Below are 18511 nucleotides of genomic sequence, written 5' to 3'. Positions count from 1 at the left end.
GTGTCACACCTGGGGGAGATGGGATCGCTCGAGAAGGGGTGAGAGGGCCCCTCCAGCTCTAACCACTAGACCCCAGTCCCCTCCCAGAACAAATTATATTACAGGGTCGTTGCCGGGAACTCAGGTTTACGCAGATTTTCCCAGGCAGTAGCAGAAAGACCAAGCGAGCGATGGCTCTGGACACACTTCCCCTTTTTACGCATTTTTTGGCTGCTGTTTTAGCAACGCAGGATCTAAATTTATCCCTCCCTGTCTGATCACGGGGACCAGAAACCATAACCCCCCCACACCCCTCTGCCCCTCTTTCCTGTCTGTCTCACACCACTGAGCTAAGAATAGCATCTGTAGTGACACTACCTGGGAAGGAGGTTGGCCAGGTCCCTCCACCCTCATGCTCTAGGGTGGGTGCTGGGCCCAGCAGGTCAGGAAGGAATCTCTGTTCCGCTCCATGGGAGAGGGTCACTCCATGGGGGGCACTGTGTGCGTGGGATGCCCTCCTCTGCTTTGAGCTGCTGCTCCAGGGAGGCTAGATGGGCCTTTTGGGAAAGGTCAGGGCAGCCTGGGCACCTCTTGATGCCTCCTGAGAGTCCCACGTTCCCAGCTGGTCCCCAGAATGGGCAGCTCCCATGTGGGGCTGGGAGGTGATTGGGGGGGGGGAACAGGCAGCTGCAGGAGGGGAAGTGGTTGCTGGGTGTTGCAGGGATCTGACTTTGCTCTGACTGCGGTAGATTTGGGCTGGAGATTGCAGAGAAACCATCTGATGGGAAGAAAGGGGCCGAGTGCATCACGGGCTTCCTGGGGCTGCAGCCCCTGGCGCAGTTCCTCATTCTGCTCGCACTCGGACCTCAGACTCAGTGGAGCTCAGCACTGGGGTGTTGGTTGCAGCGCTGAGAGGTCCCCACTGCCCCGTCATGGTGTCTGCTCTCACCGTCCTCCTCCTCGGTGAGTATCAGAGACAGCCAGGGCATGTATCCATAAGGAGGGATCTGAGCCCAGGGTGTAGGATCCAGTTGCTCTGGGATCTGATCCCTAATGACCCATCTTCTTTCCAGGCTGCTGGCTGGCTCGGCAGAGTGGGGTCTCGGGACGTGAGTATCTGTGGGGAATGGGACAGTTGGGGGAATTTCCACATTAAGGACGAGGATGTGGGTGGGGGGTGGGAGGTGCAGATCGCCCAAAAGGATGATCCTCTCAGACCTCTGATCCCTTCCACACCCAGAGGTGGAGACTGAGACCTCGCCCCACTCATTACAGGGATGGGCACCACACAGGGTGAATTCACCTGCTCTCAAAGCTCTGCCCCTAGGAAAAACAGAGTGAAGGCACCAGCCACCCTGCAGCGCCCCCGCACTGTGCCCGGGGAGCTGGCAGGAGCCCGGGGAACGAGTCAGGCAGAGCAGGGCTGTAAGAATTGGACACGCAGAGGGACTGGAGCAAAGCACCGTTGTGTCTCACCCTCGGCTTGCTGCACACGCGCGTGTCACTGCTTTGCTCGTGGGTCCGGCTCAGCCCGACCCGGCGTTCAGAACATCCCCTGAACAGCTTTGAAATATCCCATCCCCAAAGGGGCCTCCGGCACCGTGCAGAGCGGAGCTAAATCCCCAGCGGCTGGGAGCGGTTCGGGGAAGAGCAGATCCAGAGTTTGAACCCCAGGGGTGGGCAGGAAAATATTAGAAGAACCGGGGGATTTTGCAAAAGTGTTTGTCGGCGTCTTTGCTCAAAGGACTCAGATTTGTCCCACGAACCCCACCCCCCGCAGTTCTGTGCAGATAGCACATTGCCAGACAATTGGGGTAAATGTGGTTTTTAGAATATTTTAAAGAATAATCCATGTTCAGCCCAACTCCAGCAGAGCTGCAGCTCTGCTACAACGTTAAAAAAACAGGAGGGTGATTCTGATCTCGGCCCCTGGGGTCAATCCAGAGTCACCCCTGACTGCAGTGGGGGTAGGGCTGGGTTCTGATCTGCAGTCACTCCTGACCCACAGAGCGGGAGAGCTGAATTCACTCTGGATAACTAAAGGAATCAGAGACTGGAAATCTCTTTTCCGCTCTGCTGTGTATCACCCCGGCTGTGAGCCGCGGGGCCAGGCCTGTACCCCAGGGACGGGCGGGGGGTAAAACATTGGAGTGACAGACTGGCGGAGGATTGAATGAGATGAACGCGGTTTGTGTCACCCCCACTTACTGCCTGTTTGTTTGTGAATCCAGAGGGGTCCTACCCCAAACCCTCCATCTCCGTCAGCCCCGGTGGGGTGATCCCCGTGGGGGGAAACGTCACCATCCGGTGTCGGAATCAGCGCCTGGGCATGAGGATCTTCCTCTACAAGGCTGGAGATGGGAACTATCTGACTTACACAGACCCTGCTGGCTCTGAGGCTGAATTTCCCATCACCAGCGCCAGACGGGAACATGGTGGCAGCTACACCTGTCGTTATAGCAACAGAACAATAGGAGCTGCCTCCTCGGAGCCCAGTGACCCTGTGCAGATCATTGTAGCAGGTGAGGGGCCCAGCCCGGCACCTCGGCTCCCAGCCCCACACCCAGCTAGATCCATGGGGGCTCACACCAATGGGCCACTCAGAGCCCTGAGCCCAGCAGAGGGGACGCCCGGCCGGGGAGCGGGGACAGTAACTGGGGGGATCCCAGCCGGGGAGAGCAGCCTCCTACGCTGCACATGGTCTGACACTGCCCTGGTCACCGCGGTGTCGGGCGCCTGCCAGTCGAGCATTAAGCCACATGGCCCCGTCTGTCACGAGCAGGTTGTTCTCTCTTGTCCTTTCCCCGCGGGAGGTCTGTGCCCACGGTGGAGGATCTGGTCTAGGGCAGTTTGGGGGGGTCAATGGCCGCGCTACCCCAGGTCAATAATGGAGCAGGTCGGCCGGGGGAGGGCGCTGGCCTTGGAGCCAGAGGTGGGGAGGTTTGCAGGTCCCTTAGCTGCTGGGGGAGCTCGTTCTGCAGCTGGGCCCGGCCCCAGAGGAAGTTCTGTCCCCTGCCCAGATGAGCGTGACCCTGATTTCGGCTAGCCCAGAGGCAGAGTGCCGTCACCCTGGGGTCACCCTAGAGCTGTGGGCTGTTGTCTGCTGATCTGGGAGAGAATCTCTGTCTGGGGGCTCCTGGGTCTGGCTGGGGCTGGGGCCGGCCGAGGAGGCCGGGGCTGGGTGAGTGCCCGGGTCTGGCTCTTGCAACCTGTCTCCTGTGCGCAGATCCCAGCTTACCCAGACCCTCCATCTCTCTGAGGCTCACTGGGGTCACCGCCCCAGGGGCAGACGCCACCATCCGGTGTCAGGGGCAGCGCCGGGATGTGAGGTTCTTCCTGCACAAGGCTGGAGACCTGAACCCGCAGCGACACATGGACACTGCTGGGGACAGGGCCGAGTTCCGCATCCCCACCGTGGGCCGGCAGCACGGAGGGAGCTACAGCTGCAGCTACCGGCCCCGATCACAGCCCTTTATCTCCTCGCAGCCCAGCGACTCCGTGCAGCTGGTGGTAGCAGGTAAGGGGCCCAGCTTGGCGTCCCTGTTCCCATCCCCACTGTCATGGAGTGTGGGGGGACACAAGCCCCGCACCCCTGGCTTCCTGCGATTCACCATGACTCTCAGCCAGCCAGTAAAGCAGAAGGTTTATTTAGACGACAGGAACACAGTCCAAGACAGGTCTTGCAGGCACAGACAACAGGACCCCCTCAGATAGGTCCATCTTGGGGTCCCAGGGCACCACAGCCCCCTTGGGGGTCAGAGCCCCATCTGCCTCCCAGCCCTTCCACCAGCCAGCCCTGAAACTCCTGCCCCAGCCTTTGTTCAGTTTTCTGGGCAAAGGTGTCACCTGGCCTCTAACCCCTTCTAGGGTTCTCATGTTACATGCTCAGGTATTCTCCCTCGGCCAGTCTCCCATCCCCCAATGCAGACCATCCTAGCCACACTCCCCTGCCTTCCCAGCCAACACTTCCCTCTTAGCATTCAAAGACCCCATTAAGAACAGTCCCAGTTCGTCACACCCACACACAGCTGAACCCTCAGCGGGTCTTGGCTCCGATGGGACGCTCAGAGCCAGGCTCTGCCTTGAGCCCTGGGCCCTGCAGAGGGGAAACCCAGCCGGGGAGCGGGGACGGAGTCACCGGGGCAGGGCCAGCTCCAGGCACCAGCGAAGGAAGCAGGTGCTTGGGGCGGCACGTCCAGGTCTTCAGCAGCAATTCGGCAGCAGATCCCTCAGTCCCTCTCTTCCTCTTTGAGCTGCTGCTGCAGTGCCCCCAAAGAGGAAGAGAGGGAGCGAAGGACCCGCCGCTGAAGTGCCACCGAAGAATGATGCGACGTGATTGAGCTGCCGCCGAAGTGCCGCCGATCGGCTTTATTTATATATTTTTCCGCTTCGCTGCTTGGGGTGGCAAAAAAGCTGGAGCCAGCCCTGATTCGGGGGTTCCCCAGCTGGAGGAGCAGCAGCCATTGGTAGTTCAGGGCTGAGGAAGGAGGGATCCCTGCCCCTAAGTTCCCTCTAAGCTGCCGCGGCCAGGGAGAGGCAGCTCTCCCCAGGGCCCCGGGCTGCAGCAGTGAGAGAGGGCTGGGGAGAGTCCTCTCTCCCCGCCACAGTCCTGGTGCATCCTGCACCCCAAGCCCCTCATCCCCAGCCCCACCCCATAGCTCCCACCACCAGCTGGAGCCCTCACCCCCCCTCCGCACCCCCAAGCAGCTGCCCCAGCGCTGAACCCCCTCCTGTAACCTGGAGCCCTCACCCCCAGGCACTCAAATCCTCTGCCCCAGCCCTGAGCCCCCTCCCCCACACAAACCTCCTCAGCCCCCCTCGCCACACATCATCTCTAAATGCACATAACAAAATTCATTCCGCAAATTCATTCAGCAGCTTGTGGAGATTCAGGGCCGAGGGAGGGGGAATCAATGCACACAGGGGGAGCTGCAAAGCAGGGGCTTTTCCCAGGGGGAGGCTCCCCCAGCTCCTCCCGCTCTGGGGATGCACAAAGGAGTCGGGCCCAGGGGCTGCCCAGCCGGCCCCGCCCCCCGCCTGTGACTGCATTCCAGGGCTGGCTGTGTGATGCCCACCGGGGCTGGGGGCTGTCGGGTTAAAGAGCAGTGGGAGCTGCACACGTTGGCTGCTCAGAAGCAGCCTGGAAACAACAGCTGTGGGGAGACCCCCAAGGATTCCCGGGCAGCGGAAGTGGGGGGAGCTCAAGCCTGGGGGGTATATTTTTGTGGTGCGAGCTGTGTCATCGAAGGGGCCAGGCAGAGAGCTGTCAGGGAGAAAGTCCCGTTGTGAAGGGACAGAGATGGCAGGAACAGGAGGAAGTAGACAGAGGAAAGAGAGGAATGAGGGGAAAGTTAAAGGAAGAACCAGGCAGTGAAACAGGAAGGGAAAAGAGTGGCTAAGTACCTAAGCCATTGTTAGAAAACCACAAAAGAAGTAAAGCACGAATGAAACGTGATGGAAACCAGCTGTGAGCAAAGTGAAAAGGGCTTAAGAAATGAGGAGGAAGTGAGCTGTAGTGACAGTAAAGCAAATAATACGGACAAAACGTCCACCCAGCACCTTCAGGTGCAGCGACAGGAAGGGAGAAGTTGTCCGAGATCAAAGGGACTCTAGATAAAGCAGCGGAGGGACAGTTGTTCGATTGAGAAGCCGACCCATCGCCTGGAGAAATAGCTGCAGGTATCTGAGCTGGAACTCAGAGCAGCAAACAGAGACGGCGCAAGGGGATGGCTCAAGACACAACAAACCAGCCTAAGAAGAGAGAAGCCGCGAAGGGACCGTAGAGCGGTGGGTTCTGGCCTAGTGCCTTGGACGTTCTAACGCCAGATCCTGGTGCTCCAGGAATGTAAATTGTTGCCCAGGAAGTGGGTTGAATTCAGCCAATGGCAGTTACTGGCCAGGCGAGCTCAGCAATAGTTCCCAGTGTGACCCTACCCAGCAGTTCCTGCTACACCAGCCAACTCTGATTCACTTGTGATCATTCCCCACTCAACTGATTTCTCCTTCCCCAGCTGATGGAGATAAAACGCAATTGGCCTCTAGGTCCCCTCGGCTTCTCCTTGCCCTGCCCCAGCCACCCCTCCATGGGCTCCTTGCAGATGGATAAGTGCCATTGCCTTGCTGAGGGGTGGGGACCCCGTGTCTCTTGTGTCGCTAGCCCAGCTCTCTCGGTCTTGGATTAGGGGGAAAAGCATCCAGGAGACTCTCCCTGCAGGCCCCTGTATTGGCCTTGTCACTGGGGCCGGGCTGTGGGGATGGGGCGCAGTGCCAGGGTCTGTGTCTCACGGCCTTAGGGTGACCAGATGAGAGGAAGAAAATATCGGAACACATGCGGTGGGGTCCGACGGTGGAGAAAAAAACCACCAGTGTTGCTGGCGGAGCAAAAAATTGCATCCCTACCAAAGATCGGTCGGGATGCGGGACAAACACCTAAATATCGGGATGCTCCCGATTTTATCAGGACATCTGGTCACCCTACATGGCCTGTCTCCTCCTACCTGCAGAGCCCAGCTACCCCAAACCCAACATCTCCCTGCGCCCCAGTGGGCGGGTCACCTTGTGGGGAGCCGTGACCATCCGGTGTGAGTGTCGATGTGCGGGAACGAGGGTCCTTCTGAGTAAAGCTGGAGACCCAAACGCACAGCGCTCAATGGACTCCGTGGGGGACGTGGTTGAGTTTCCCATCCGCAACGTGAGCCGGGGAGACGTCGGGAGCTACAGCTGCCGATATAGCACCAAGTGGGACCCGCCCGTCTGGTCAGAGCCTAGCGACCCCGTGGAGCTGATGGTAACAGGTGAGGGGCCCAGATCCTCGTCCCCGTTCCCAGCCCCACACCCAGCCGGACTCTCAGCACATGTTGACTCCGATGGGACACTCAGAGCCAGGCTCTGCCCTGAGCCCTGGGCCCAGCAGAGGGGACATCCAGATGGGGAGTGGGGACAGAGTCACTGGGGGGTTCCCAGACAGGGGGCAGCAGCAGCCGCTGGACTCTCAGGGACGATAGCTGGGTGCTCGGTGCCCTCCCTCCAACATCCCAGCCAACGCTCGTTTTCATCCCACAGAGGAAACCGACCCAGCTGGGACCCAGCAAACGGATCCCCCCACGACGGAGCTGGAGGGAGAAGGTGAGCGAGAAAATCAAACAATTCATCCCCCAGGGAACAGAGCTCCCCGCTCAGACGCCCATGGGGTCATTTGGAGGGGGATGGTCCCTGTAGACAGACCTGATGGGTTCAATTCTTCTATTGAGAGAGTGATGGATAGATCCATGGGGACGGACGGCCACGGGTCAGTGGGAATAGGGGGCCTTGGGAACATAGGGCGGTGGACAGAAGGGAGCACTTCTGGTCAAGGATAGAAAGATGGACTTAGACCTTGTCTACATGAAAACTGGACCCAAAATAATGAATCTTGTGTGGTTCCCAACCCCCACTGGTGATCTCAGAGCGAGTCTGGGCTGTCAGTATTAGCGCCCCCTGATTTGATACAGCCCCGGTAGGCAGACAAGCTCCCCTGTAGCTCTATAGACACAGGGACGTTCCTCCTCCGAAATAGGGACAGCCGCACCCAGACCTCCTGTCACGGACTCACAGATTATGCCCACTCTTGGCCCCGTGCGGTCCGTGGGGGGTGCCCCTTTTAGTGAGACAGCCCTTCTCGGGGGTCCACTCTCTCTCGGGGTGAGGCCCGTCCACCTCCTGGATCCGCACCTCTCTGAGACTTAGCACATCTGTCTCTGCCGTGGGCCCCCTCAGGGAGTCCGCTCGCTCTGGACCTCTGGGGCCTCCTCCCCCGAAGGGGTTCATGCCACCCTGTTCTCTAGACTGGAGTGACTCTCAGCCAGCATGAAACAGGAGGGTTTATTGAGACTTGAACACAGCACAGGAAACTCTCAGGGCCTCAGGCCTGGCCTCCCTCAGCACAGCACATCCCAGTCTCCCTGCATCCAGGTGGGCTCTGCCTGCTCCCCCTCTCCAGCCCAGAGCCCCCCTGCTCCCAGCTGGGCATCTGAGATCATTGGCCCCGGGCCCTGCCTCTGTCCATTGTCTTCTCTCCAGGTAAACAGGGTTGTAAACTGGGGCCTCCTCTCCTCGCTTCTGTCCTCTGGCTGGAACCGGCTGGTTAGGTCACTGGGTCCTCACTCTGCAGCCCATTGTCCTCCCACTGGCCAGAACCGGCTGTGTCTCCTCAGCTGGGCCTCAGGGTCACCAGGTCGCCAGGTCACCGGCTGCTGGGGTATCCATCCTCCCGATCATCGGCTGGGTCTCCACGTCCTCTGTCCGGTCCTCTGCAAAACACACTCCCTCTCCCCTCACCTCGTTAAACCAGTAACACCCAGGGAAACTGAGTCCCACCTCCTCTGCATGCAAACCATTGAAACTCCACAGAAAACAAGAAAACCCCCCACTTCGTCACATCTCCGCAGTGACTCCAGGTGTGAATGGCACCTGACTGGGGCAGGGACCATCTCTGTGTCGTGTGTATGTACAGCTCCGAGCACACAGGGCAGCTGGCCCATGACGGGGGCTCCTGGTAATTAATATGAGTCAGTAATGATTTTTGTTCTAGTTTCCGTGAAGCCAGGCAGGGGCTGTATCTGCGCTCAGGGTCTCGCTGGGCCGATCCTCCCATTCTGGGATGCCAGGGGCACTGAGCTGACCCGAATCCCTGGGTCCCGTCCTCTCCCCAGGGACGCCGGCTCAGCCCAGGGAAGAGCCACCATTGCTGGTTGCGGAGGCGGGGGTGGGGGGGAATGTCCCTGTATATATAAATATAGATACCAGAGCACCAGCTTTCTCACGCTGCTGCCCCAGCCCCTGACAGATGCTATTTCTATTCCCACAGGGGAAACCAACCCAACTCAGCTGGGAACAGCGCTAGCTCCCACCCTCCCAGGCACCGTGGGGCCAGGTACTCAGGCTGGTGGGGGAATCACCATCGAACCACCTCTGGAACCAGGTTTGTGTAGCCTAAAGAGATGCCCCTGGGGGGAGCCACGAAGGGCTGACTGGGTGGGATGGGGGCAGATCCTCACAGCGAATGCCCCATCTGAACCCCCCCGGACTCATTTCATATGTGGGGGGTGTCACTGGGCAGATGCCAGTTTGGCTTTGTGGGGGCAGGGCCTGGGAGAGCTTCCCCCCAACGCACAGCTCCACCCTGTGGGCCCCACAAACTGGGTTTCTGTGCTACCCACCAGCACCACAAAGCCACTTGTGTGGGGCACAGCTCGGTGCATATCCCTCTGGGAGAACAGGGCCGGGACGGAGAGCCGGGGATAATGATCCCATGTATCCCGTCTGTCTGCCTGAGTCCGCAGACAGCCTGGGGGAACGGCTTAGAAGCAGGGGTGCTGCCCAGAGGGGTGTCAACTCTGGAACCTACCAACCAAGATAGACACCGTGTTAACTCTGTAACCTACCAATTCCATGTGACACAGTTAACTCTGAATATTAATGATGACCATTGCTACACCACATGGGGCCTGACAACAGGTCTCTCTATCCCAAGATCTCACCAAGCCAGGAATTTCTCCCCATTGACCACCATCTGGAGGTTTGACAGGCCTGAGCCCAGGATAGTACACGCAGATATATATGCTGGGGCCGGGAGTGGGAGCCAGTCTGCCACCCAACCCATCTGGCTAAACACCTCTATGACCTTGGGACCCAGAAAGGGGGCTAGACGCTGGAGATGTTCTGCAGGGTCAGCCTGGCTCCAATTGCCAGTCTTCCCAAAGGCTGCGAGACAGGCACCTCTATCTCCCCCCTCCTTAACCTGGGGCAGCAATTTAGTGCCGAGGTTCCCTGCGGAATTGGCACCCAAGGGTCCATCCCCGCTCACCCCTGGACGGGTCCCTCTGCCTCTCAGCTCCGCCATCGCCAGCTCATCTCCTGCTGTTCCGCCTCCTGCCGTCCCTGTCTGTCCTGGTCCTCTGACTCCTTCAATCTCCGCTCCAATTCCATACGTCTCAGATCCACCTACTGGGAGGCCAGTAGAAACCCCCTGCTGATCAGGGACATGGGTCTAGGGGACGCCCAGCTGGTCCCAGCCTCTCTCGCAGCCCCGTGGGTCAGGAACTGGCTCCTTAGAGCGATCGTCCTCTTCCAACTGAGCAATCAACTGTGCCTTGGTGAGCTTTCCAACGCGCAGCCGTCTCTCTGCACAGCTCTACAATGTCCTTCTTCAGGAGATGGTTACAGGTCATTTCCACGCTGTTCCCAAGTGGTCACGGACTCACAGGCCTGTGTTCTCTCAGTTCCCCAAGGTCCCTGGGAGAAACCCCTTCTGTGCGACAGCCCTTCTCGGGGGTCACAATCTCTCGGGGGCTAAGCCATAGGGTTCTCTGCCTCCAGGAACAGAACATCTCTGAGCCTTCAGCATGCCTGTCTGTGTTGTGGGCCCTCTCAGGGTGTCCACTCACTTTGGACCCCCGGGGCCTCCACTCCCAGAGGGAATAATGCCCCCTGTTCTCTAGACCTGAGTGACTTTCAGCCAGCGTAACACAGGAGGGTTTATTGAATGTCTGAACAAAGCACAGGAAACTCTGAGGGCCTCAGGCCTGGACTCCCTCAGCACAGCACATCCAAGTCTCTCAGACCTCCAGGTAGCCTCTGCTTGCTCTCCCCTGACAGCCCAGAACCCCCTCCTTCGAGCTGGGCATCCTATATCACCTCCCCCAAGCCCCGCCTCTGTCCATTGTCTTCTGTCCAGGTAAACAGGGTCGCCTGGGCTTCCTCTCCTCTAAGCCGTCCTTTGCACCTCTCTGGCTGGAACCAGCTGGTCAGGTCACCGGGGTTCTCTCCTCTTATCCATCCTTTGTTCCACACTGGCTAGAACCGGCAGACTGCCAAGCTGGGGTGGGCGGCTTTTTATCTCCAGGTTGCCAGAAGATAGGGTTCCCCATCTCCAGGCCATTGTTTGCGGGTCCCAGCTGCCAGGTGACCATGCCAGGGTCTGTGTCTCAAGGCCTGTGTCCACCTACCTGCAGAGCCCAGCTATCCGAAACCCTTCATCTCCCTGCACCCCAGTGGGCCGGTCGTCCTGGGGGGAGCCGTGACTGTCCGGTGTGAGTGTCAGTGTGCGGGAACGAGGGTCCTGCTCAGTAAAACTGGAGACCCGGACATACGGCGCTCAATGGACTCCGCGGGGGATGTGGTTGAGTTTCCCATCCGCAACGTGAGCCGGGGAGACAGCGGGAGCTACAGCTGCCAATATAGCACCAAGTGGGATCCGCCCATCTGGTCAGAGCCCAGCGACCCCGTGGAGTTGGTGGTAACAGGTGAGGGGTCCAGCTCCATGTCCCTGTTCCCAGCCCCACACCCAGCCGGACTCTCAGCAGGTCTTGGCCCCGACGGGACACTCAGAGCCAGGCTCTGACCTGAGCCCTGGGCCCAGCAGAGGGGATGCCTAGATGGGGAGCAGGGACAGAGTCACTGGGGGATTCCCCAGCCAGGGGGCAGCAGCAGCCGCTGGAGTTTCAGGCCGATGGCTGGGTGCTCAATTCCTTCCCTCCTGCATCCCAGCCGATGCTCGTTTTCATCCCACAGAGGAAACCGACCCAGCTGGGACCCAGCAAACGGATCCCCCCACGACGGAGCTGGAGGGAGAAGGTGAGCAAGAAAATGGAACAATTCATCCCCGAGGGCTCCCCGCTCAGACGCCCACGGGGCCATTCCGGCCATTTGGAGGGGGATGGTCCCTGCAGACAGAACTGTTGGGTTCAGTTCTTCTATAGAGAGGGTGATGGATAGATCCATGGGGATGGCTGGCCACAGGTCAGTGGGAATGTGGGTCCTTGGGAACGTAGGCGGTAGACAGATGGGAGCACATCTGGTGACGGATAGAAAGACTAAGACCTTGTCTACATGAAAACTGGACCCAAAATGACGAATCCCGTGTGGTTCCCAACCCCCATTGGTGATCTCAGGTCGACTCTGGACTGTTGGTATTAGTGCCCCCTGGTTTGATACAGGGGGCACTAATATCCCGGTTGGCAGACAAGCTCCCCTGTTGTAGCTGTATAGACACAGGGACGTTCCTCCTTCGACATAAGGACAGCCGCGCCCAGACCTGCTCCGCAGTGACTCCAGGTGTGAATGGCACCTGGCTGGGGCAGGGACCGTCTCTGTGTCGTGTATCTGTACAGCTCCGAGCGCACGGGGGAGCTGGCCCATGACAGGGGCTCCTGGTAATTAATACTAGTCAGTAATGATTTTGGTTCTGGTTTCTGTGGAGCCAGGCAAGCAAGGGCTGTATCTGCGCTTAGGGTCTTGCTGGGCCGATCCTCCCCATTCTGGGATGTCGGGGGAGCTGAGCCGGCCTGAATCCCTGAGTCAGCTCGGCGAAGAGCCACCATTGCCGATTGCGGGGAGGAGAGGTTCCCTGTATAAGTAACCAGAGACACCAGGGCTCCAGCTTTCTCAGCCCTGCGCCTCGCCCCTGACAGAAGATGGTTCTATTCCCACAGGGAGAACCGACCCGACTCATCTGGGAGTGATGCCGACCCCCAGCCACCCAGGCAGCGCAGGACCAGGTACCAAGTCTGGGGGCAGGAAATTGCCAACAACCCCCGCTGAAACAGGTTTGTGCAGCCCAAAAAGCCGCCCCCGGGGGAGCCACGAAGGGCTGGGTGGGTGGGACAGGGGCAGATCCCCCAGCAAATGCCCCATCTGAAACTCCCCCGACTAATTTCATATGCGGGGGGGTGTCACTGGGCAGATGCCAGATTGGCCTGGGAGAGCTTCCCCCAAACAAACAGCCTCACCTTGGGGGCCCCACAAACCGGGGAGCTGTGCTCCCCACTGGCATCACAAAGCCACCCATGTAGGGCACAAGTTCAAGAGAGTAATCCCTGGAAGAATGGAGCTGGGAACAGAGAGCCGGGGATAATGGTCTCATGTATCCCTGTGTCAGCAGAGGGCCGGGGGAATAGCTCAGAAGCAGGGCTGCCTCGTCCCATGGGTGCTGTCCAGCAGGGCCTAACCCTGGAACCTACCAACCCAGATAGACATGGTGTTAACCCTTGAACCCGCCGATTCAGAGTGACGCCTTGTTGAGCCTGGAACCTAATGATGGCAGTCACAATGGCAGAACCATTACATCTTCCACTGCTGATCACTTCAGTGGGGCATGGTTCTCCCAACGATCTCAAAGCCCCCTCCCCGGCCAGAAGCCCTCTCTCACTGCCATCCCCCCACCCACATGATTCCTACGCAGAAATGAGCTGAAGCTTCTTGGAAATTCCCAGTACAGGGGGCGGCGGGCGGCGGGCGGTGGGGAGCAGGCTGCAGGGTCTAGGCCCAGCTGGCTTCACAGGGTACATGGAGCCTGAGGTACATCCCCCCCCCCCCGCCCCAACCCCAGTATAGTTTTGTGCCATTGTGAGTGAACCACTGTTGCGGATTGTGGGGGAGTTAGGGCCCTGCACCCCTCTTCCCGAGATTCACTGTGACTCTCAGCCAGCCAGTAAAGCAGAAGGTTTATTTAAGGACAGGAACACAGTCTCAAGCAGAGCGTGTAGGTACGACCAGACCCCCTCAATTAGGTCCCTCAGGGAGGTTCAGGGAGCTTGGACCCCAGCTTGGGGTTCCCTGCGTTGCACCACCCAGCCCCAACCGAAACTAACTCCAAACTCCTCCCGCTGCTCCTCTCCTTTGTTCAGTCTCCCGGGCAGAAGGTGTTAATTCTCCCCACCCCCGTTCCTGGCTCAGGTTACAGCTCAGGTAGCTTCCTTCAAGGGAAGTCCCACATCCCCACTGCAACCCCCCTGCAACATTCCCAGGTCAAATCTGCCCTGCTCCCTGCTCCGTCACATCTCTCCCCCCTTCGAGACTGAACTGAGCGGGGTCACTCTGACCAGTGACCTGGGGAAGTTCAGGGCTCCCTCTCCGGGACAACGCGTCCGCTATCAGGTTGTCACGTCCCTTCACATGGACCACGTCCATGTCATAATCCTGCAGGAGCAGGCTCCATCTCAGGAGCTTGGCGTTGGCTCCTTTCATCTGGTGCAGCCAGGTCAGGGGAGAGTGGTCGGTGTGCACGGTGAAGTGACGCCCAAAGAGATATGGCTCTAGTTTCTTGAGGGCCCACACCATGGCCAGGCATTCCTTCTCGATGGCCGCGTAGTTCTGCTCCCGGGGTAGCAACTTCTTGCTCAGGTACACGATGGGGTGTCTCTCCCCCTTTTCATCCTCCTGCATTAACACCGCCCCCAGTCCTGTGTCTGAGGCGTCGGTGAACACCATAAAGGGCTTGTCAAAGTCTGGGTTTGCCAGAACTGGGCCACTGACCAGAGCCTCCTTCAGCGCCCGGAGAGCCTCCTGGCACTCCTCGGTCCAGACCACTTTGTCTGGCTTCCCCTTCTTGCACAGCTCAGTGATGGGGGCGGGCTATGGCGCTAAAGTGGGGCACGAACCTCCGATAGTACCCTGCCATCCCAATAAAGGCTTGGACCTGCTTTTTGGTTTGAGGAGCGGGCCAGTCTCTGATCACCTCCACTTTGGCTGGTTCCGGCTTTAGGCAGCCGCTTCCCACCCGGTGGCCTAGGTAGGATACCTCAGCCATCCCCACCTTGCACTTCTCCGGTTTTACGGTCAGCCCAGCCTTCTGGAGTCGGTCCAGCACTTGTCTAACCTGGGATATGTGGTCCTCCCAGGTCTGGCTAAAGACACAGATGTCATCGATATACGCCACGGCAAAACTCTCCATCCCCCTCAGTAGCTGATCCACCAGGCGCTGGAAGGTGGCCGGCGCTCCCTTGAGGCCGAAGGGCAGGGTCAGGAACTCATAGAGCCCCAGAGGGGTGACAAAGGCCGATTTCAGCCTGGCATCTGCATCCAGCGGCACTTGCCAATAGCCCTTTGTAAGATCCATGGTGGTAAGGTACCGAGCACCTCCCAGCTTGTCTAGGAGCTCGTCCGGCCTGGGCATGGGGTAGGCATCGGCTACAGTGATGGCATTGAGCTTCCGATAGTCCACACAGAACCGGATCGACCCGTCCTTTTTGGGGACCAGCACCACCGGCGAGGCCCAAGGGCTGGAAGACGGCTGGATCACCCCCAAAGCCAGCATGTCATTGACCTCTCTTTCCAGGTCCTGAGCAGTTTTCCCTGTGGCTCGGAAGGGGGAGCATTTTATAGGCGGGTGCGATCCTGTCTGCACCCGGTGGACAGTCAGATTAGTGCGTCCAGGCTGGTTGGAAAACAGCTGCTGGTACAGATGCAGCACCCCTCCGATCTCAGCTCGCTGGGCAGGGGTTAGCCGATCAGAGAGGGGAATTGCTTCCAGGGGGAAGCCAACTCTTGTCCCAGGGAATAGATCTACTAAAGGGTCATCTCCCTGCCCCTCCCACTGTCCACACACGGCCAACACCATATTCCCCCTGTCATAATATGGCTTCATCATATTCACATGGTACACCCGGTGGTGGTGTGCCCGGTTCGACAGCTCCACCACATAGTTTACCTCGTTTAGTTGCTTGACAACCTTGAAGGGCCCTTCCCAGGCGGCCTGGAGTTTGTTTTTCCTCACGGGGATGAGGACCATCACCTGATCCCCAGTGGCGAAGGTGCGGGCCCGTGCTGTGCGGTCATACCAGACCTTCTGCTTCCTCTGGGCTCTGGCCAGATTCTCCCTGGCCAGGCCCATGAGCTCGGCAAGTCGTTCCCGGAAGGTCAGGACATACTCCACCACCGACTCTCCGTCAGGAGTGGCCTTCCCCTCCCATTCGTCTATCATCAGGTCCAGGGGCCCCCTTACCCGCCTTCCATATAGCAGTTCGAAAGGCGAAAACCCGGTAGACTCCTGGGGTACCTCCCTGTACGCAAACAGCAGGTGAGGTAAGTACTTGTCCCAGTCCTGCGGGTGCTGATTCATAAATGTTTTCAGCATCATTTTTAGCGTCCCATTGAACCTTTCCACCAGCCCGTTGGATTGGGGGTGATATGCTGAGGCCCAGTTGTGCCGGACCCCACATCTCTCCCACAAGCACCGGAGTAGGGCCGACATGAAGTTGGACCCTTGGTCCGTCAAGACTTCCTTGGGGAACCCCACTCGGCTGAAAATGGTCAGCAGCGCATCCGCCACAGTGTCTGCTTCAATGGACGATAAGGGCACTGCCTCGGGGTAGCGGGTGGCGAAATCTACCACCACCAGGATGTATTTCTTCCCAGACCGGGTCGTCTTGCTGAGAGGTCCCACTATGTCCATGGCCACCTTCTGGAAAGGCTCCTCTATGATGGGCAAAGGTCTCAATGCTGCCTTCCCCTTGTCCCGGGCCTTCCCCACCCTCTGGCAGGGGTCACAGGATCGGCAGTACTGCCGGACGTTGGTGAAGACCCCGGGCCAGTAAAAGTTCTGTAGCAGCCTCTGCCTGGTGCGCCGGATCCCCTGGTGCCCTGCGAGAGGGATGTCATGGGCCAGGTACAGTAGCTTGTGGCGAAACTTCTGGGGAACCACCAGCTGCCTCCTGATCCCCCACGACTCCACTTCCCCCGGGGGAGCCCACTCTCGGTACAGGAACCCCTTCTCCCACAGGAACCTCTCCTTGCATCCTCTCCTCATGGTCTGTACCACACTGAGGTCAGCCAGGCCCCTTAGCTTCCGCAGGGAGGGGTCCTTCTGCAACTCGGCCTGGAACTCGGCGGCTGGGGAAGGGATGGGGACCTGCTCCCTCTCGTCGGCTGGGTCGGAAGCCCCAGCCACCCCGTGGCCTGTCCTTGGGTGTTCCCTCCCCACCCGGGAAGGGTTCGGTGCCTCCGGTGGGACATCCTTCCCAAGGTCAGGGCGTAGTGCCCCTCGCTGGCTCTGGCTATGGGTCACGACTAAGGCGGTCTGGGGGCTGCTTGGCCAGTCCTCTAGGTCCCCCCCCATCAACACCTCAGTGGGCAAATGGTGGTGCACTCCCACGTCCTTGGGGCCCTCCTTGGCCCCCCATTTCAGGTGTACCCTCGCTACGGGAACCTTGAATGGGGTCCCGCCCACCCCGGTCAGGGTCAGGAAGGTGTTGGGCACCACCCGATCTGGAGCCACCACCTCGGGCCGGGCCAGTGTCACCTCTGCGCCCGTGTCCCAGTATCCATAAACTTTCTTCCCATCCACCTCCAGGGGAACAAGGCACTCGCTCCGCAGGGACAGCCCCGCGCCAACCCTGTAAACGGAGAACTTTGAATCCGGAGCATCTGGCCCCCCAGAGAAGCTGGCCGGGGGCCCTTCTCTCTCTTGAGCAGTTGATAAGCTGCCAGCCCCTCTCGCGTGGGAAGCCGGCCCCTCGTCCGTCTGGGCCTCTACCAAGTTAACCCGGTGCGGGTTCGGTCTGCTCAGTCTGTCCTTGAGCTTGGGGCACTGGGCCCGAACGTGGCCTCTTCGGCCGCAGTAATAGCAGCTCAGGTCCCGTGGGTCCCCTCGAGCCGGTCGGTTGTCCCTGATGCTGGGCCTTCCCCGTGGGAGGGGATTCCCCATATTCCCCCTTTGGGAGGTCCCAGGGTGACTCTCTCTCTGCATCGCGGCGGGCCTGTTCCTTTGGGGCTCCTCCCTGCCACCCCCTGACCGGCTCTTTACAAACTCATCAGCCAGCTGCCCGGCGTGTCGCGGGTTCTCTGGCTTTCTGTCCACCAACCACAGCCTCAGGTCGGATGGGCACCGCTCATACAGTTGCTCCAGTACCAGCAGTTTAATCAGGTCCTCCTTCGTCTGGGCCCCACCAGCCCACTTGCTGGCGTATCTTTCCATGCGGACGGCTAGTTGCAGATATGAGATCTCAGGGGTTTTATCTTGACTCCGGAACCTTTCCCGGTACATCTCAGGAGTCAGCCCAAACTCTCGTAGCAGGGCCTTTTTGAATAGTTCGTAGTCCCCTTTCTCTGCCTCTCCCAGTTGGCGGTACAATGCCACGGATTTGGGGTCCAGTAAGGGGGTAAGGACCCGGAGTCTGTCCGCGGGATCCACCCGGTGCAGCTCGCAGGCCGTCTCAAAGGCCTCCAGGAAGTCATCCATGTCCTCCCCCTCCTTGTATGGGGCCATGATGCACTTATCAAAGCTCCGTGCAGTCCTGGGTCCTCCCTCACTCACCGCAGCCGGGGGTTCGCTGCCCTTCAATCTCGCCAGTTCCAGGTCATGCTGACGCTGTCTCTCATTCTCCTGTCTCTGTCTCTCATTCTCCTCCCGTTCCTGCTGACGCTGTCTCTCTTCACACTGATGCTGTCTCTCTTTCTCCTCCCGTTCACGCTGATGCTGTCTCTCTTTCTCCTCCCGTTCATGCTGTCTCTGTCTCTCTTTCTCCTCCCGTTCATGCTGTCTCTGTTGTTCACGATCCTCCAGCTCTCTCAGTTTTAGCTCTTTCTCCCATTCCAGCCAATTCCGCTCCCCGGATGCCGAACGTCGCCGGGAGGATCCTCTGCTGGCCGGCGAGCTTCGCCGGGGGGACCCCCTGCTGGCCGGGGGGGCCACGGCGCCTTCGGTATTTGCTGGGCTCCTCCCCACCCTTCCCCTAGGCATAGGAAGGAGGGGTCTCGGGACGCCCTCAGCAGCCGG

The 18511-nt window shown here is 59.4% G+C and overlaps 1 protein-coding gene across 1 annotated transcript in view; it reads left to right on the top strand.

Annotated features, from left to right (window-relative positions):
* Nucleotides 1–880: 880 nt before the first annotated feature.
* The window catches only part of LOC128826309 (leukocyte immunoglobulin-like receptor subfamily A member 1), a 46132-nt gene continuing 28501 nt past the window's right edge, over nt 881–18511 (top strand). Inside the window, exons 1-6 of the mRNA XM_054009557.1 lie at nt 881–942; nt 1053–1088; nt 2211–2501; nt 3206–3496; nt 6483–6773; nt 10971–11261. Of these exons, the coding sequence (XP_053865532.1) occupies nt 912–942; nt 1053–1088; nt 2211–2501; nt 3206–3496; nt 6483–6773; nt 10971–11261 (1231 nt within the window). The 5' untranslated portion in view covers nt 881–911. The remainder of the gene's footprint in view (nt 943–1052; nt 1089–2210; nt 2502–3205; nt 3497–6482; nt 6774–10970; nt 11262–18511) is intronic.

The sequence above is a fragment of the Malaclemys terrapin genome, chromosome 20 (assembly GCF_027887155.1).
Source record: "Malaclemys terrapin pileata isolate rMalTer1 chromosome 20, rMalTer1.hap1, whole genome shotgun sequence".
Taxonomy (NCBI): domain Eukaryota; kingdom Metazoa; phylum Chordata; order Testudines; family Emydidae; genus Malaclemys; species Malaclemys terrapin.
The sequence above is the reverse complement of the archived record's forward strand: the minus strand, read 5'-3'. Positions and strand labels throughout refer to the sequence as shown.